General features: G+C 39.2%; 1 protein-coding gene across 1 annotated transcript in view; it reads left to right on the top strand.

Moving 5' to 3' along the window:
* The first annotated feature begins 220 nt into the window (after window positions 1-220).
* LOC128617685 (acid-sensing ion channel 2-like) overlaps window positions 221-21,832 on the top strand; it is a 162,106-nt gene continuing 140,494 nt past the window's right edge. The window contains exon 1 of the mRNA XM_053640829.1: window positions 221-889. Within this exon, the coding sequence (XP_053496804.1) occupies window positions 221-889 (669 nt within the window). The remainder of the gene's footprint in view (window positions 890-21,832) is intronic.

Here is a 21,832-nt window from a genome sequence, read left to right as displayed (position 1 = left end):
TCATGCTGGAACCAGCTGTCTAAGTGAGCTAACTCCTCTCGTTGTGTTTTAACTGTTAGTTGATATAGTATCAGGCTTCAGAAAAAGCTGCTGTGAATCAAACCTTCACACATAATGTCAAATTGAAGCATCAGCGAATTTTAGAGCAGGGTAGGTTTTTTGGGCATTAGTTGTGTTGGTTCATTATCCTTTTGGGCATTCTTTTGCTGCCTGCTGCCCCATGATTGCTCCTGGCACGGCACCCTGGCTAGGAAATGAAGCCGTGCCGTGTGCTGCTCTAGCAACACTGTGGACATTCATGGCTCGGGAATTCCCGCGCCCTCGCCGGTCCTCATCCTCGGTGCCCAGTCAAGTGCCCAATCGGCGCCGCTTGCCCCTGGCACTTCGTACCCGCCTGCATGGCCTGCGCCATGCCTGCTCCCCAGCCTCTTCACCAGTTCGTAGGGCACTGTGGACACTGGCACTTTGCACTGCGCTGGGCCTGCTGCTATCATGGTCCTCAAACCGCGTGCTGCACTGGTTGGCTTTGCCCACGGCTACCAGAGTGCACACGCAATGGGCACGCCAGCTTGACTTTCCCACCATCACTATCTGCAACAACAACCCAGTGCGACTCCCGCAGCTTACCAAAAGCGACCTGTACTTTGCCGGGCACTGGTTGGGCCTGCTGCACGCTAATGGGACTGCGCGCTCTCTAGTGCTTGAGCTGCTGCTTGGTGAGCGTCTTGCTTGGTTTCGCAAGCTCTCTGACTTTCGACTCTTTCTCCCGCCGCGCCGCTTCCCAGGGACGAGCCTCGAGTTCCTCGACCGCCTCGGGCACCAGCTGGACGACATGCTGCTCGCCTGCAAGTATCGAGGAGAACCATGCGGTGCTCACAACTTCTCCACTGTGAGTTTTTCTTTTTCTTCTATGTTTGTTCCTCTGCCCTCATATTCCTCATATTGCAAAGGCAGCTTCTTCTTGCTTCTGCTGTGCTATTCAGTTCTTTTCTTTACAATGCATAGTAAAGTTTATTGGGAAATGCCTAATATGCCTCACTCCAGCGCTTCTAGACAAGCTGTAACTTTCATCCAGTACTTTGTGACTCTTCCTTTACAGTAGTGATCATTCATTTTCTATGTACATGTGTGACATGCCGCCATGATTTCGTTACATTATGAAAAAAATAACAACGCTCAGACTGAAGTAGCAGAGATTGTTGGTGCCTCTCATGATTGTACAGTTAGCTCGCTAATGTGCTAGCTCACTTGGTAGTGCACCCCTGTAGGAGCGGGACTTTTAATCCTGTGATGATCTACTGAATTAGTGAACTATAATATTGGATTTCGCCTCACTTGTAATCCGCTAGAGGTAAAAGCATCTGTGAAATGTAAGATATAAATGTAACTGTGACTTGTATGTGGTCCTGCTTGTGTTTTGGCTTTTCCTTTCTGTTTCTCACCACCTGAGATACAGAGACAGATGTTTTCTCTGTACAACTGTGAAGCTATTCTGTAAGTGTGTGTGTGAGAGTGTGTGTGTATGGGCAGGTGTGTGTCGGTTGCTTAGGGTGTGGTGCATCAGCTCATCTTTTTCGCTTTATTTATTAAAGAAAATCTATCTAAGCTTAGTTCAGGCTCCCCGCATGACCTGTTAAACACTCCCTGAGCTGAGCGTTGTGATAACCAAAGGCCACTCGTCATGCAACCATTGTGTTGGTGTGTCTCCTCATCCTTAGTACTCCTGTCCTAATTGTTGGCATTCAACCAATTCTAATCTGTGAACACGCTTCACACACAAACACACACACACACCCGTCCTATCATTTAAAGTTGCACCAGACCTGCAGTAAGTAACCTCCAAGATCGCCAGATTCTTGAGGAGAAGCATCCAAGACACTTCTTGTCAATTGCTATAATTGTCAAGACCACCATTATTATACACAAACACTTGCATTTAAATGTTGAGAAAATTTTAGAGAGCTGAAGTAAAGGAGAGGAAACCCCACCTCATCCCACCCCCAGCCCGTTAATTTATAGATGAATAAATAAATCACATTAATATGATATATAAATAAGATGTCAAACATTAAATAGGGCTCTTGTATTTTGCTCATATGTTGCTGCTTGAATAAATCACATGAATCACTGCAAATTGGCTTGAATTTACCAGTACGGCTTAAACCATGGTAAGTTGTCAGTTTATAAAATAGCACCTGATCCAGCACCTCCTGTAGTCTAGCGTTAATTTTTTTTAAAAAATATATATATCATGCCCTGAATCATGGTCTTGAAATTATAATGTGTGGGATGTCGGCTGTTTAATCATGCTTTTAATTCACTAATATAAATCGCTGAATTAATAAGATAATGTTGGTGTTTGTTAGTTAAGTGACCATGGTTTGAAGGTAAATCTACTACGCTTACAGCCTATTTTTTATTACTGTCACATATTGCGGTTACATCAAACTGTCAGGCAGTGACTGCTCCTCGCCCAAGCCGAATCAAACCAGAAACATGTGCTCAAGTCCGTGGTCAGGATCGCATGTCACTGAGACACGCCTCTGTTCATGGGAAACGTCACCCCATGTCCTCCACATGACACCAGGGAGGGAAAATGGCTAATCGGGCCCAATTTGGACATTTTCACTTAGGGGTGTACTCACTTTTGTTGCCAGCGGTTTAGACATTAATGGCTGTGTATTGAGTTATTTTGAGGGGACGGCAAATTTACACTGTTACACAAGCTGTACACTCACTACTTTACACTGTAGCAACGTGTCATTTCTTCAGTGTTGTCACATGAAAAGATATAATCAAATATTTACAATATATATATCTAATATAATATATAATATACACATATATGTGCGTGTGTGTATATATAATTTTATATAAAAGCGAATCTTGATAATTGAAATATATCTCAGTATCCTATTCGCACACACATTTGCTTTTCCCCAGACTGAATGGCTTCCACATATTCTATTTAAATGGTCACACATTTATTCTTCTAACACAGTGCTGCCATCTCTTAATAACACCTGATAATGATTCCATTAGTATGGGTTCTCTATGTGCTTATCCTTTCTTCTTCCTTACCCCTTTTATTCAACAAAACCTCACGATGAAACCGTATATGAGAACTTTAATAGAAAACATAAGACGGTGATGCTCCTCCAGCTCCTTGTTCCGGGTCTTTTAAGAGAACTTTGTAATGTTAGACTGGCCTTCAGTGAAACTTTAAGGTAACTCAATTATTAATCTATACGTGTTGTATTTGTATCTATACTGTATGGTGATTGCCTTCCATGTCCATCAGCATCTAAGAATAGACAGGTTGAATTTGCTTTAAGGTGGTATTGGATTAGTGATAATCCCAGAGCCTGGAGTTCTCCGTCAGGACGTCTGTGTGTCCCACCTCTCTAATTCTGTGTCATCCCTTCAGCTGTGAAGTGTTAGCCAAAGCAGCTTTTAGCGAGTGCAGCAAAGCAGTTACGCGCATCTGGTGTCTATTCGAAGTAAAGTCTCCGAAGTGTGTAAAAAAAAAAATAAAAAAAAAAAGTCATCAACAGTGGGCAGGAATATACATTTAGACAAATTGGTGTGAAGAGGCAGGCTGAACCATCTGAGCCTTTGAGAAATGGGAGATCTTTTCCCGACACCTGGGGAGTGCAAGCCATAAATCCAAAGTGCAGCTCTTTCCATACTATCAGATCAGAAGGGTATAATGGAGCTAGGATTGATTTATCAGTGCAGAAGTTGCATCAGACTGTAGGACAGCACTCTTCAGTGAGTGCATCTGTTTTACATAGTGGGAAACAGGAAAAGCTGGTATAAATGAGCAAGCAAGGCTAAACCAGTCTATTTTCCAAATTATTCAGACATCAACTAGTGTCTTAAGGTGGATTATTTTTACCGCATTAAGTGTAACCAGTACCAACAAGAAATATCAGTTGAGTGCAGTTGGTGTAAATGGTCATCAAACTAATGACAAGGTAATTCGTTTCCTCAAATTTTTGGAGTTAAAAGAACTTATCTGGTTTTACAGTGTAGATACAAATAACCGTTTCCTCCATTCAGGGTACTTTTTATATAATTAGTCTAGACACGATTTCGAAGAGGGTTTTTTTTTTTTTTTTGTGATTGTTGCAGCCAATAATATTTGGTTTAGCTGCTACTTTTTTAAAAATTTGCTTGCGTTCTATTTTGCCGAAAACTACTTCAATTGGCGTGATGTATTGTAAATTGCACGGGGATGTTTTGCATGGTGTTTCACAGTGATGTTTGTTGGTAAATGAGACCTTTTTATGAGAGCTGTACTCATGTTCAACACACGGGAATCAAAGAGGGCTTTGTAATGATGTCACACGGCGTGTTGTGATGACATCACATGACTTGTCTCGGCCCAAATCGGCGGTAATTTTGCTGAATATTTCGGAGTTTCCTTGATTTTAATCTATGTGATCATAATATTCCAGAGGGACTGCATAATTATTAAGAAGTCCTGTGCACAGTTTTGCAGAAATGTTCAATCCGGCAGCTTAAAGCTGTACTCGTTATGATTTTTGACACCATTTTTCTGTCACTGATAATTATTTGTGGCATGGCTGAATCGCATGTGAGTTACACAGGGTGAGAGGTTAAACTACATCTGATAAATGTGCGCCAACGAGCTGTTAGAGGTCATGACAAATTTACGTGATGTCTAGTTAGCATGGTCAGCGTTTTTTTTTTTTTTTTTCATTCAGAACACGTGGAAGAATTCGGGATGATGGTCAAATTTAGCTTTTTTTACCCTTTGGAACTACTGTACAGCAGTTGTCTTTGCTATCATCAGCGTAGTGTGGTTGCTCGGTAACCACATTCACATGCTGTAGGCTGCACACAGTGAGTGACCAGCTTGTTTCACAAGTTTGAATCCATTGCAAACTACGCTGTTACTGAGAGAAAGAAAGAAAAGAAAAAGAAAAAAAAAAACAGGTAGGTCATGTAAGCAGTAAACACTGAACAGTGGCAACAGCATCCTCTGTGTACACGACCTTGTCTTTTGAAGCTTCTGCGCATAAAAGTGTGCATCATGTTGAGAGATAGACACTATTCCAATAAGAACAATCGTCAGTAGTTAGTTAGTAAGCCCAGCTTGTGAATGAGTCAGTTTGAAATACTGCAGCTCCACTGAAATGGTAGAAAGCTTGAAATCTCTTAAACCTGATTGGTCAGAACATCCAACCATCCATTGATTTTCTGTACCGCTTAGCCTACACAGGTTCATGAGGAGCCTGAAGCCTATCACAGGGGACTCGGGGAACCATTCAGGGGACACCCTGGACGGGGTGCATGCACACAACCATTCACACACTACAGACAATTTGGAAATGCCAATCAACCTACAGTTTATATCTTTGGAATGGGGGAGGAATCCAAAGTTGGTCAGAACATTGATTCATTTAATTATATATTTAATTATATATATATATATCTTTTTTTGTTGTTGTTGTTGTTTTTGTTTTTTTCCCTCATTTTGATGTATTTATTCATTTTCATATGATACATTTACATGTGATTCATTTACATGTGATTCATTTACATGTGATTCATTTACATGTGATTCATTTTCATGTGATTCATTTACTGATTTGCTTCTCTTTAAATCCAGTTTTAAACTGTGATTTACAAAAGTCTTTCCATTTTATTACTTGCCACACTGTATAAGATAACCCCAGTAAAATTACCTGAATTCTATAATATAATTTGTTCACCATGTTAGGTTTAAATCCTCTAAAAACAGATTCACGATTGACTAACATTACTCCGTTCCAGTTCACATCCTTCAAAGCATTGGCATGTTTTGTTTAGCGTTTCTATAGTAACAACTCATTCACAGGGGCTCGTATGGAAGACGCGCCACATACGCTAAGTGTAATAATAAACTTCATGCATGTAGTTCACATACTTAATATACATCAGGCGAGAGAAAAAGAGAAGCTCTTAAGGGAACAGCTGTTTACAGCTGCTATGACGTAAGCGATGATAACAACCAACTTAGTCTCGTAAATATGAATTGTAAAAATCAAAAGGTTAAAAGGTGTGAATCGTCATTGCTTTAATGAATTAAAAATCGCAATCATTGGCAAGCCACTGTCGTCTGAGATAAACAAACCACTTCGGACATGCTGTTATAGGAAGATAATCTCTAGTGTGAAGTATTGTCCAATAACAGCACAGTGTGTTGTATTTAATTTCGTACATATCATACACCTTAAATTCTCCTCTTGTATATAAAATAAAAATAATAAATAAAATAAAAAATAATAAATAAAAATGTAATATTATTTAAAATAAATATGTTTAAAACAAGTTATGCACAAATCAGAGAAGATGATTGCTATTTTTATTATTATTTTTTTTTTTACTTCTTCATAAATAAAGGTCATTTTTTCATTTAGTCTTTGTTATATCACTCCAAAAATAAAAATAAAAAATTACACTGAAAGCTGCCTCGGCAGAAATGCATATGTAAGTAGCGAGGGAGCTAAAAACAAGCATTCGATTAGTGCGCAGAAATCAATGCTCACTTTATATAACATATATTCTCTGTGGTTGATTTATTCACTCAATACTCTACTTGGGCACTTTGATCCTACTGTTCCTGGCCTAAAAATTCCCATAGCAACTAGAAAAAAAAAGGTCGAGCTAAGTGTTAAGACAAAGAATGAAGCTCACCTCCTACAGAAGAGCAAGACAATCATGTACAACACATTTTGAGAAAACCTGAATACGACTTCATAAATGAATAAAGTGAAGCATTTTGTTCTGAACCTTTCAGCCTTGTTTTCTTTAAGAAATTAGTGAAATTTTGGAACAAATTGACTTATTATGGACTACAGTGATAAAAACTAAACAATACAATACACTGTCAATCTCTGTACACTATCAAGGAGCAAAATTCAATTCAATTTTATTTGTATAGCATTTTTTTTACAACGGAGATTGCCTCAAAGCAGCTTTACGGAGACATATAAACACAGGATAGAGATTTTAAGTGTGTGGATTAATCCCAGTTGAGCGAGCTGGTGGCGATGGTGGCGAGGAAAACTCCCTAAGATGTTAGGGGAACTCCCTAAAACTCAGAAGGGAACCCGTCCTCATCTGGGTAACAACGGATAGTGTGATAGTAAAGGAAAGTTCATTATGGTTTAATATGAAGCCTATTTGTTGAACTAGTCCACTGTTCACTAAAGGAGACCCGAGTGCAAAACTGCATGTTGTAATTGCAATCCCGGGGCCTTAGAAGCAACCGTAGTCCTAGCAACCACAGTGAGAACGTCCATCTGGAATTGGAGTCGATGAGAGCTCCATGCAGAGGTAGGGCATCCGAAACGGATCAGGCAGGTCCGGAGTGCAGAAAGGATCAGGATCACTGACATCGCCATAAAATCATGTGTGGCTCGACAGAAGGAGAGAGTCAGAGGGAGGTAAAGAGAGGAGGGATTGTTAAGTAAGACTGTGCTTAGGGTAACAGAAAGTCTTCTCAGGGTAGGCTTGAGTAAACAAATACGTATTAAGCCTAGATTTAAACACTGAGACTGTGTCTGAGTCCCGAACACTAATTGGAAGACTGTTCCATAACTGTGGGGCTTTGTAAGAGAAATCTCTTCCCCCTGCTGTAGCCTTTACTATTCGAGCTACCGGCAAATACCCTGCACCTTTTGATCTAAGTAGGTGTGGCGGATCATAGAAAACCAAAAGTTCGCTTACAATACAGCCATACACAATGCATTGTTAACAATCCTACACGCCTTATGGAAAGAGGAGTTTCTAGTTTGTGATTTGGGGTTCTTCAATAAGAAAATAAACATAAGTAAGTCATAGTACATGCCAGGGTGGTGTGAAACCCCTATTATTTTCTGCATAAACAATATGATGTGTTATTCCACTTATACCACAGCGATTTGCTTGTTTAATTATAATGAAACAATATTTAATAATGTTTAATTTATTACAGAATGACACCATGTTTCTTAACGGTTCATAGGTATTTTTAATATCGCGAAACATCTCTGAGACAAGTTCGTTCATGTTAGCACTTATGTTATAGCGACAATAAACCCCACACCTTCTTTCCTCTCTCTTATTAAAAAAAAAAATAAAAAATACGCAGTGTGTACTTTTATTAAGAAACTGGAAAGCACGAGCCCCTCAACCCTGAAGACTTTTCTGTGGTGGGAAACTTTACAAATCGCCACTAACACTCAAGGATTCTCACTAAACGTTAATGAACTGTCCCCGAAGAAAAATCTCCACCACATCAACGATTCTATATTTTTCTTCTTCTTTTTTTTCGGCTTATTATTTATCTTCGATTACGTGGAGTGTCCGCTGTACAAATCCCTGTGTTTGAGCTGTCATTATTAAAATGAGCGCATTAATATAAAAATATCTTGTGGTGTAAATGTGTATAATTGTAGTAGCAGGCTGTATATTCGGTAGCTTTCACGTACAAACGAATTACATTCTATCTTAAAGGTTTAGCTGGAAATAAACAAGTATGTAAATATCCTTGACAATCAGCAGCTTCGATCATAATTAGTCAGCTTTTTTTTTTTTTTTGCTACTATTAATGCTACATTTTTGTCTCTAAACACACAAGCTACCATTACGCAAAAGACCTAGAGATTAGGATAACACTGAAGGCAAAATAAACATCGCAGTAAAATACTGCGTGTGTTTGTTTGGCGGATTGAAATTATTTCACTTAAGCTAGTGTTTATCGAGCAACTAGCATTGAATCTTTTTGGCGAGATCAGATTACACTAACAGTTTCACCGAGCCAACAATTTGATAATCAGATTTGGTCACAGATTAATTAAGATTATAACATACTAATGAACATGAACAGTTAACTCACTAGGAACATGATTTGAAGTGATTTTGAGTATTTACCTTACTCTTACTCTTCCTCGCGTCAGATTACACTGTGGACAATAATCTGGATGCCATCTGTTTAAGATTAAACTTGATTGGCTCTTACTTTAATTAATTAATTTATTTATTTATTTATTTTGGGGGGGGGAGACGATTTAGGTTCTTGCTCTCTATCACACCGTGGGTACGAGTAGAAACTTAAAGTCAAAGTTGTACCCTCTCCAAGTCACTGAGTGTACTGGAATGCTTGTTCTTCTTCTTTTTTTTTTTTTTTTTCTCGTCAGAGCTTGGCAGAATTTCTCCAAAGCAGAAACACACAGGTCAGGGGTAAGGAGTAAGTAAAGTTTCCTACACTTCATGATACTGATGTGACCTTGAGAACTTCAGGACTCTATTTTTTATATATATATATATATATATATATATATATATATATATATATATATATATATATATATATATATATATATTATATATATATATATATATATATACAGTATATCATACAGCAAGGGAGCAATATGTTGAACCTTGAGGCAGATGAACTACAAAAGCAGAAGATCACACTCACTATCAGACAAGCACGGGAATCTGAGGCTACACTGGGCACAGGGTCACTGAAATTTGGATAGATGAATACTGAAAAAAGACCAGGCAATGTGTTTTTTGATTTTTTGTTTTTTTCTCCAACTGTCCGGTTATAGAGATCTTGCTTCCACTGTAGCCCCAGGTTCCTATTCTTGGCTGATCGCATTTGGTCTTCTGCTGTAACTCATCCACCTCAAGTATCAATGTGTTGTGCATTTTGGGATGTTTTTTTTTGGTTATTTCAGTTACTGCAGACTTCCTGTCAGCTCCAAGCAGGCTGGCCATGCTCCTCAACAAGGTGTTTTCGCCCACAAAACTGTCTACACACAGATTTAAGGTGCATGCGTTCCACAAGAGTTTAAATCTTTTACATTTACTTAACATTTCCTCACCGCCACTGCTTTACAAAACACCCTTTCAGATAGATCCAGTGATTTATATATGATGTGTGAACTTGTCATGTGAATGACCGAGATCGAAGTACGCTCAACTCTCATCTCATTCAAACTTGTGTCTTATTATGATAGTTAGCTACACATTAGCTGTTAAATCGTCTGGAGCTATCGGGGTAAGTGGTTGGCTGCTTGGCAGTACTCTCGTTTTAATCCTTGGACCAATCCAAGCTGAAGGTGAGCAGAGTTCTCATCATGTTTACTGTCAGAGTTCAAGGCAGTGAGTTATTTCTCCAAGGACTTGTTTGCGCAGTTAAGTTTTTGCTTAACTTAATAATGTTCATTATATTCTGGTCATTAGTTAGTACATAATGGAGTCTACTGTATACATTTTTGAAAAATGTAAATTCTTAAACATTTGTATGGGAATACACGCACATTAAGAGATTTAATCGCCTGAGCATTCATACATTTCATCTTTTGTAACTGCTCTATCGTGGTCTGGGTGAAGGTTGATCCGGAGCCTATCGTGGAAACACTGGAGGTGAGGTGGGAATACACCCTGAGTAGGAGGCCAGTCCATCCCAGAACACCAGGCAAGCACACATTCACACCTAGGGGAAATTTAGCAAAGTCCCCCTTCCAGGAGTTGGGGAGAAACTGGAGAACCCGGAGAAAACCTACATGGACACAGGACGAGCGTGACATTCTGTACCCGATCTTAGGATTCAACTGGGGACTCTGGAGCTGTGAGTCAGCAATGCTACCCACTGCACCACCATGTCGTCCTGACCTGAACTTAATGTTTATTACATACTGTATATTTAGTGCATTAAGTTTTATTTCGGACTTTTACCTTTTTGGTATATTACTTTTTTTTATTAAGGCAGTTTTGACCTATACGATGTATAAAAGTAGTCCTTGTGCTGCTAGTATTGTGGAACTGAATACTAAGTTTCAGACAAGCAAGGTCGTCCTTCAGCAAATTCTACACCCTTTCCAGTCACAAATAAACTAGAACATAGCATCCTTCTAAATCAAGTACAAGTAAACCTCAGGTGGTTTTGGCATGAAATATAAATGCACTTTATATTATATATTAATAAAAATGCCTTGCTCTGACCAGGCCTCAGAGAAAATAACAGGTTCAGGGTTCAGAACTACGGGAAACATTCAAGGCCTTAGTACAAGCTTCTGGAAAACCATATTTTTCTTTTATGCACTTTATTGTTTGCTCGCTCTGGCACTGAGGGCAGCATAGCTCTGAAAATCAACCGGGAACCTCAGCATTGATTCTGCTGCTGCTGAACTTTAATTTCAAACCAGAGATAATCTACTGTTAGATTTGCAGGAGTCTTTTTGTTCCTCAGGATATTTTTGATATAAAGTCATCAATGACAACTCGGGAAAAAAAAAAAAAATAGTATACGGCAATAAATCAATAACATGAAGACAAGACTCAGACTTACAGTAATAGATGAATGATAAGACAAACTAATAGGGTATGTGTAGAGAAACTAATCAAGGGCTAAATACAGGACTGATAACAGGCCAATGACAGAACAGGGGTGGAGACAGGATAAAAACCAAAACAAAAGCACATGGAGTACAAAGAATAACAGCTTTGCGGTTTATAAGTGGTGCTGTGATGTCTGTGGACTATTGGTCCATGGTTAATAGTTAAAAAGAAAGAAAGGAAAAATGTAAAAAAAAATATTCAATGATGCAGTGTTTTGTCCAGGTCGTTGTTTGACTTTGAATGGATGGATGGAATGGATAAATTGCTGAGGCTGTTTGGCTGTAACTTGCAAATTTCTACTTTCCAGCTCACTCTTAGTACAGGGGAAATCCCTCAACACACCTCGCAGTGCAGGAAATTTTCATTGATCAATATTGCTCTAAGCCATCCCCTTAAGACAGAATTTGTGATTAAGAAAGACCTTCTGCATTGTGGGATGGATTAATAAATCTATTACAATAGTCACATTCACAAATGCCCCAGAGCTCTCATTACTACTCCATTGTAACTCTCCAGCATTAAATAGTGAGGTGCAATCAGTCAGCTTTAGAACCTCTTAGACTTTACCGAGCACTTGCATCATTTTCTGAAAAGTGTGTGTTGCTCCGAGGCTAATAGGAATCCATCTTTGGACTCTCAAGCTAATGGGTTTTCTGTTTTTGCTTCAGAGGTGCTGCGCGGAAGCAGCATAGTAAGAAGGAGTCCCATTGCCTCGGCATCTCATGGACGAAACTACTTGATGAGAGCTATGCAGCTGCTAATTAACCAGTAATAGAAAAGAATTACAACACACAAGGCCATAGTCAGAGTTGAGTTATGCATGTATAGTGAGGATTTAATACAGAAATTGCACACACTGGTCTTAGTGCTATTGAGTGGAATAAATATGGAATGCTACTTCAGGCTAATATTAAGTACACAAATAAGATTATTAATTAATCAACAGTGTAGTAAGTTTTTTGACATTAAAAAAAAAAAAAAAGCTATTTCCGACAGTTTACATTTTCTATCTCCTAAAATTTTCAGGTTTAAAGGCAAGCGATTCTGCTTAAAGGCAGCAGTCCAGATACTATTTAAAAAAAAAACACCTTATAAAAAAAATAATAATTCTGCCAACCTTGGAAGTGTGAACTACTTACAGGTTGTTTTTGTATAATCTGAATGAGATGCCCAGGTTACTAGTGTAACCTGATTCTGAATACTTTCCCCCACGTAAATATTAACGATATTTTAGGACTCCAGATGCCAACTCTGAATACGGCCCTGAGAGAACCGTGAAGCTAACCAGTGAAAGCAACATGGTGAAATCCAATCAGCTAATAAGAGAAAAGGGATTAGAGAAAGGTTGGTGAACTAAAACAGACTGGAAGAAGCTCGTTTAACTTCACAGAACGCAGTCTCATCACCGGGTGCCTTTTTCCTTCAGTTCTTGTTTAAGACGAGACGAGCGCCTTAACACTGTTGTCACACTTCCCTTCCTTCTTCTCGTAAAGCAATGTTTTTGCAGATGAGCTGTCTGTGTCTAGAAGCTGACGCCAGCTGATTGTTTGTAGACAGTCACTTCACATTTCACAGCAGTCCTAGCCAAACGCAGCAGTGACTGACAACAGCATGCAATAAGCGATCGTTATAATCATGAAGAGCGCATTCTGTTGTTTTGTTTCATAAACACTGCTAGAAGGAAGTATTGCCACAGCAACAATAGGTAAACTGCCTGGATGTAGAAAACCTCTGAGGCTGTAGCTATTATAACTCTTTAGTATTAACAAGCATGGGAAAGGATAGATGTCTTGTGAAAGCTTTTTTTTTTTTTTTTTTGCTTTTTTTTAAACAGGAAATCTCTGAAGGTTGCTTCAATTAATTTCCTCCTCATTAATTATCAGGTCACCTTGAGTCAGGGAGTCAGCTTTATTACTTGATAAGTATTGTCTTTATCACATTCAGCAAGACTTTGGCATTGCATGTACAGAATGGCAAAATTATCCTCTTAATACTCTCCAGTTTACCCAGCTATAATGATTACTTCTACGATATATATATATATATATGCGCATATGCTCAGCATGTAGGAATAATGTCCTGGGGAAAATGATTATACTCTGATAAATTTGCATTCAAGCTTAACAGTGAAGATGGAGCATTTTATCTTAAAGATGTTAATAGCACCGTTACTTTAAAGTGACTGAGTGCAGGGAGGTAAAAAATACTGGTGGCACAGCACTGCAGATTTGCATTGCAGTGGCCAGGCGCTGTAGTAATAATCAATATTTCAAATAGAAAAAAAAAAAAAAACACTTGAACCTCTGCTTGGGCAACAAGGATTAAAAAAAAAAGCTTTCTGTGCATCTTTAACATAAGACAAAGACTAAGGACGGAGCATTGCTTCTTAATGCTCTAATTAATGTTTTTTTCTTGTTTTCTTCATCTAATAATTGATCGTAGGCCACCATTAGTAAGAATGCAGCAATTGTTTAAATGTAAAGAGCGGAATCTAAGGAGTGAGACGAGACGAGAGGTGTCTAGATGAAGGACACATTTGACATAAGCACATGATATGAATTTCATACTGCTACAAAGAAACAAATAAATGACAGTTATATTACAAACCACCACAAACAACAACACCATCAACATTAACAACAACAGTACCACTACCACCACAATAGCAACAACACTATCACCACCACCAACAGCATCATCACCAACAACACCACTACTACCAACTTCCATCACCAACAACAACAATACTACCACCACCAACAATAATATGACTACCACCAGCAGCAACAATAGCAACAGTACCAACAACAGCAACAACAATACCACCATCAACAACAATACCACCGCAAATAACAACCAACAACAATGACACCAACACCAACAAAACTACCACCACCACATACATCAACACCACCACCAACAACAGCAACAACACTACCACCACAAACATCATCACTACCACCACCACCAACAACAACAGCAATGCCACTACCGCCAAGAACACCATCAACAACGTCACCACCAACAACAATGACACCAACACCAACAATACTACCACCACAACAAACAACAGCAAAAACACTACCACCACCAACAACAATGACACCACCACAAACATCATCACTACCACCACCAGCAACAGCAACAACACTACCACCAAGAACACCACCAACAACAACCTCACCACCACTAACAACAACAATGACAGCAACACCAACAAAACTACCACCACCACAAACATCAACACCACCACCAACAACAGCGACAACACTACCACCAAGAACACCAACAACAACAACAACAACAATAATAATAATAAACATGGGGTACAATAACACTCTGCGTTTATGGTATCAGTTCACCTCTCTTCACATCCTCAGAGGGAGGAAATGAGAAGAAACTCTGGTTATTGGGTTAACAACAAAACAGTCATGTGAGATGTGAGAGACACTGCTGGGAATAATGGACAGAACGATCAGGTGGGTTCAGGGACATATACTGTATGAATGACTGGTGCAGCTGGTTATCTTGTTTTTGGTTGTCCTGTAAAGCCGGGGTGTCCAATTTAATCCACAAACAGGCCCAGTGTGCTTACAGGTGTTCAATCCGACCTCTGCAGAAGCTACACCTAACCCAACTCACCAGTTATCGGAAAACCAAGACCAATTGATTAAACAAGTGGAATTAGGTGCAACTCCTGCCTCATTGTGCCTTTTGCAGATAAAATTGGACACCATGCCCGAGGCTTACATAATTCCTTACCATTCTATAGCAGTTAAGTCTTTTTCCTCAGAAGTACTGTTAAACTGTGTAAGGTAGGACCATCTTTGGAAGGTTCAAGTAAGGGTGTAAAGAAAGATTTGGGGTATCACACTTGGTTCTGTCGGTTTATTGAGCTTTAAAGTCTAGTGTAGCAGATTTTAACTTGTACTTTACAGTAAGACCAGTCCCCTACATGACGCCAAATAAAATTTGACTATAATCTCATATCATTTTAAATATTATACTAAAGCTTAAAACGTAGACTTACTATACCAGAACTGAACTACCGGACTATTTTGCAACAAGTCTTGACTACTATGTTACAGTTTATTCCACAGCATTGTTGAATTCTTGAATCTGATTGGTCAGAAGGTGTTGATTCATTTTCTATAACAACAGCACTTATCATTTCTATAGTAACAGCTCATTTACAGGGACAGTCTCCAGTGTCAGCACCAGTTTCTTGGGAAAGACTTGCAGTTCTTTGTCTTATTAAAAGAGAAGCTGGTGGTGAGATAATCCACAACGTTAAATGTTCTTATCACTGGCAAATTGCCGTGGTAAAAGAGGACTCAATCATTTCAGGACATGCTCTTATAGGAAAATAATCAACTTTGGGTGGTAATAGTAACTTGGTAAGTTTGTGAGACCTGTCGTTGATTGATTATTTTCCTATACATTGTCCTATGATGTTCCTATAACAGCACGCCTCGTTGTGTTTTATCCCTTTTCTAATAGATCACGATGATAAAATATGCCAGCATTAGTATACCAGAAGTTAGTTATATTAATTAATTCATTATAGATAAAGATATTTTACAGATAGATGATTGAAGTGTAGAATTTAAGAACAATATAATCTCAACGCCCCCCCCGAAAAAAAAACCAACATATTTTTTTTTTGATCATTTTATGTGTAATATGTATACACACACTACAAAGATTCTACCAATCATTCTTAAGATATGCTAATGAGAATATAGTATGGGTGCACAGATGGATGGGTCAGACGAACGGACAACCCAAAAACGTAATGCCTCCACCAGTTATCAAAATAAAGATTTGATTAGATGATCCACCTACAATATTTTGTACCATATAGTATGTGGTAATCTTGTGTAATCCTAATCAATCTTAATCAATGTCTTCACTTCTCAACTCCGTAACTTACATAAGATGTATTGATAGCTTTGGGGTTTTTTTTCTTCTTCTTCTTCTTCTTCTACTCATTGTTCTCCTTCTTCTTCTTCATTTTCTTCTTCTACTTCTTCTCATTCTTCTTCTTCTTCATTTTCTTCTTCTACTTCTTCTCATTCTTCTTCTCCTTCATTTTCTTCTTCTACTTCTTCTCCTCCTTCTTCTTCTTCATTTTCTTCTTCTACTTCTTCTCATTCTTCTTCCTCTTCATTTTCTTCTTCTACTTCTTCTCCTCCTTCTTCTTCTTCATTTTCTTCTTCTACTCCCTCTCATTCTTCTTCCCCTTCATTTTCTTATTCTACTTCTTCTCATTCTTCTTCTTCTTCATTTTCTTCTTCTACTCCCTCTCATTCTTCTTCCCCTTCATTTTCTTCTTCTACTTCTTCTCATTCTTCTTCTTCTTCCTTCAGTTAAAATGTGCAGATCATACTTATCATTTGGCTTCTATCTATGTGGACTGCCTTGCTCAGCCTCACAATTAATTGGATGCTCCTTCAGACAAAAATCTGTCTTTATTTAACATCACAAAGTATTCATCCCTACAAATGGCCAGTAAAAAAAAAAAAAGAAAGAAAAAAAAGGAAAAACTCTCAGCTTCTCTTCCCTCTGGCTTCTATACAACTTGAAACGTATTAATGCAATGCCACCACACGATTCACTTATATTTCATTTTCTTAACCTTCTTCGGTGTTTGTTTCCGTTCTTACGGTCCGTATACACTCAGCATATGCACTTCATTTCGCTTCAGCCAGCCTGGATGTGGCTTGACCTTTCAGTCCTGCTAACTCAATTCCAGCTGATCTTTCGCCATCTGTGTTTGCAGTAGGGCTTATCGACAGCTTGCCTGGTTGCCTTCCGTGTCCTTGAACCGAATCTTGTATGGCTGCTCTGCTTAAAAATATCATATGTGACCAGTGAGATCTGCTATAGAATTTGAATTCTGATACGATTGGCAATGTTTTCTGCGCCAGAGTGAAATTTAGCTGCTTGCTTTGTAGGTTTTCATGAGACTTAGACATAGGAAATGATGCACTCTCCTCCTACACTGCACAGATTTGTGTATTTGACCATACACACACACACACACACACACACACACACACACACACACTCAGACATCCTGCTCTGCTTCTACACTTGCCACATGATTTTATAATTCACGCCTAATGCTGATACGTACAAGCCTTGTCACTCCTCGTTTTTTTTCGCTTCCTTGAGCTGAAACACAGATCTGTTTTCAGTGTCTGTATATCCCTGGCTACTCTGTTTTTCTGTAAGATCACGTGACACACACTCGATGTAAAAACAGTCATCTTCAGTGATTATTTGTGCTTTGATACATTTACATGAGTAAGTGAGAAGACACACATACCCTCAGGGTCTCTATAGAATAAACAAAGCAGTGCTAATTATGCGTATATTTATGTGGACGTGGGTTTGTTTGCAAGTACTAATCTGCATGTAATTGCTCAAAACTCAAATATGGAAATGTTGTCTTTGTGGAATATCTGTCTATATATGATACCTGTGTGTTCAGTTTAACCTTACTGTCTTGTTACTGTCTAAACATAAAGCTAATTTTATGCTGTCATTGTTAATACTATTTAGACTGGTATATAGTCAGCTCTCTATAGTCAGTTTTAACAACAAATGCAGTCTTCACAGGTGAAACCCAGGGCTCAAACCAAGGGTAGACATTCAGAGCTATTAATTGTTTAAAGAGGACCTATTATGCCCCTTTTTACAAGACGTAATATAAGTCTCAAGTGTCCCCAGAATGTGTCTGTGAAGTTTCAACTCAAAATACCCCACGGATCATTTATTATACCGTGCTGTAAATGCCCCTTTTTTCAGTGGAAAGCATGCTGTTTTTGTGCGTGTCCCTTTAAATGCAAACGAGCTGCTGCTCCCCACCCCCTTTCCAGAAGAGGGCTGTGCCGTTACAGCTCGTGCTTCAGATACTACAGCAGCTACAAATCAGGAGAACTAATATGACTGACATCGTAAATACGAGTGTTCAGCCCTCTATGTATGAATTATACAGACAGTGAGACGTTTTTGGGTTAAAAATAAAAATGATGATACAGCTCTGGTCTCTGTGAACACAATCTGAAACAACGGTAACTTTAGCTGCATTAGCCGTGGAATTTGCTAACAAACGCATTCGGAAAGGGAATTTGCAAACATTCAGAAATTATATAATGCGATACTTGCGTCTTCTAGATATGAAGCTGGATCACGAACAGTTGGTATTGATCCATGCTTGAGAATCAATTTTTCCAGCAAATCCTGCTTTGTACTGATCCTCGTTCACAAAGCAGTCTGGTGTAAAATAATTTGAACAAACATACATGAATTTAGCTATTTTTTGGGCACATTTCCTTCAAAAATAAAACTACTCCACTTGCGTCTTCAGTGGCTCTGATGCCAGGAGCACATGAAGATTTTATGTTCATTCTTACAGCCAACAACAGAACACTTACAAAGTTTACGAAGTTCAGACGTTCCTCGTATTACTATAGCTGCTCCAGCGCGGAGAACATGGCGGACTGTGTGCCGCTCACTCAGGGGAGGATCTATGATAATAGTGCAGAGTCTGTCAGCAGGTGTGGGCGGGGCCTGTTCCACTGTGACGTCACATTGGATAGAAAACCTGAATGAATCATTTTGAGACACTGTTTATGATTTATGGGGAATATATATATATATATATATATACAAAAAAAATGAGTGGGTGGATTTTTACCATTATAGGGTGGTTGTGTACACACACTGCTGACACACATATTTATCTTCAAACACCATGTAAAAGTGAATTTTGCATAATAGGCCCCCTTTAAGCAGTCAATCTATCAGGGCACACCTGGACAACAGTAAACACCTATCAGTTACATGCTCCAGTAATTCTGATCACTTGAAAAATAGGTGGGTTCAAACAAAAGCTGGCATGTTCGAAGTTGTTTAACACATCTGGATGTAAATTGAGAGCTGAAATTCAACTTTTGATCTTAAACCCAAATGTCTTCAGTGTATAGCAAAGACAAAAGAATTGGCTTCACCGTTCCAATGAGTTCAGAGATGACTGTATCAGTGGTTCTTAAAGTGGGGTCCACAACAACCCATGAACCATATCTACAAGATTTTAGAAACACTGATGAAAATCCCAACCTACCATTATCAAAGGTATTATAGTTATTTTTGAGTTCTTATAATTATCATTCAATTTGAATTCCATAGCTCTGGAATTGTTCATTAAGGATCTAAATCTACTCTGGATGTCCTCCATAAACTTTCTTCAAAGCAATATCAGTTGTTAAGCATGAATTAATCCAAGGTCACGGCGAGCCTAGAGCCTATCCCAGGGAAATCGAGGCAAAAGGCACGGGACATTCTGGACAGGGTGCACACACTCACACACGCAATACAGACAATTTAGAGATGCCAATTACTCTACAGTGCATGTCTTTGAACTTGGGGAGAAAACCAGAGTACCTGGAGGAAACCCCACGGGAAGAACATGCAGACTCTGTGCACACAGGGCTGATCAAACCCTCAATCCCAGATGCGGAAGGTAAATGCACTAACCGCTAAGCCACCTAGAGCTAAAATATTATCGTATATTTAAATGTTCATGAAATTCAAAAAAATTGAGATCCCTGTCACTGATTCGTTGTTTAAAAGAAAGATTGACACATGATGGTGTTTGGATGTGATTTGTTGTTGGTACACGTTAGATGTGTGTGCATTCATTTGCAAAAAAAACAAAAACAAAACAAAGACAATCCAACATGTATCAGACTCCTAATAATCTCATGATATCGAACAAGAAATTGCATAAGCTACAAATCCTGGTAAAGGATATTGCAGTCCGAGTTGTTCTGACATTTTTAAATCAATTATTCGCTTATATATGCTCACTGTATCCCCTATACATAATGCATGCCATTACATTGGTGGAATAAATACCTCATTGAAACACTGACTGGGTACTGAATAGCTTTCCCCCTCTGAGGCTTTCTATCTCGCAACACGTACTGTATGTTATGCGCTATTTAAACCCATTTAATTAAATCTGCTGCTTTACATGACCAGTAGCAAACATCTTTATGTCTCAGAGAAAGACAGAGAAAGACAAAAACATGCAAAGACATATTATGCAGTTAGGTTCCAGTGGGGTATTTATTTATGTTCCGGAGAGGGTGGAGATATAAGTAGTTCCCAGTGAATCCAGGGTGTTTTGTTAGTGAAATTTTTGGTATAAGGATTCCTGCTCCAGACTAACATAACTGTTACTATGTGCATCTGATATACTGACTTTCCAAATCTTTATTTTCCTCATTTCTGCCAATGTCTTATTGGGTGTTTTCACACTTGCGCCTTTTGAACGTGTGAAAACTGCTTTTTGAGCCAGTGTGTGGTCCTGGAAACTCAGTCTGGTGTTTGTTTCAGATGAATTAGGGCGCACGGTGGCTTAGTGGTTATCACGTTCACCTCACACCTCCAGGGTCGGGGGTTCGATTCCCACCGTGGCTCTGTGTGTGCGGAGTTTGCATGTTCTCCCCGTGCTGCGGGGGTTTCCTCCCAGTCCAAAGACATGCATGGTAGGCTGATTGGTGTGTCCGCAGTGTATGAATGGGTGTGTGAGTGTGTATGTGATTGACTGGCACCCTGTCCAGGGTGTACCCCGCCTTGTGCCCGATGCTCCCTGGGATAGGCTCCAGGTTCCCCGTGACCCTGAAAAGGAGTAAGCGGTAGAAGATGGATGGATGGGGTTTCACATTGCAGGTCTCTAGATGAAAGAGAAGGTCTTCTTGTTTTCATTATACAACGCGGAGTAAAGAAGACATTTACATGCAGCTTTATTCTGTTGTTGGAAGAATGTAAGTTCGAGTCTTGAAGATGCCACTGCCATCCAAGGCCAGAATCCAAGGGAGCCAATTTTGCTGTGGTGGGAGAGATTTGATCAGTGTCACATGTGAGTTCATGTATGTGCAAGAGGGCAGGTAGGACTTTCATCCGAGTTACGCTGACCTGCGGCGCAACATGAGAAGCAGTTAAACAAGTTGCAGTTGGCTGGTTTCATGTGTCTCGGAGGAAGCATGCATTCACTCTTTGGTAGCTGTTGTAGATGGCTGGTGGGCAGGAATTGGCAGGTGACCAGATTGTTGAGAAAAATTGTGTGGGGGAAAATAGTTTTTTCCTGGGATTAAACAGCAACAAGGCTCAGCATGCTCTAGTAGTCCAGGAAATTCAGACATTAGAGTGTTCGTTAAGTACCAGTTCATTAAGTTCCTTCTAGCTACGCTCAGCTATTTCATCAGCTAAGATATAAAGGTATACTTCATACAGTACATTTCTCCCCTCTACCCTTCATTCTTATCACAGCAGTAACACTCACTTGGCAGTGTGTATGTGTGTGTGTTGCATATGATGGTATCATGTTTGGCAGTGGTGCAGAGTGTTGCTT

The sequence above is a fragment of the Ictalurus furcatus genome, chromosome 2 (genome assembly GCF_023375685.1).
Source record: "Ictalurus furcatus strain D&B chromosome 2, Billie_1.0, whole genome shotgun sequence".
Classification (NCBI taxonomy): Eukaryota; Metazoa; Chordata; class Actinopteri; order Siluriformes; family Ictaluridae; genus Ictalurus; species Ictalurus furcatus.
Note: the sequence above shows the minus strand (reverse complement) of the source record. Positions and strands in the feature narration are given on the sequence as shown.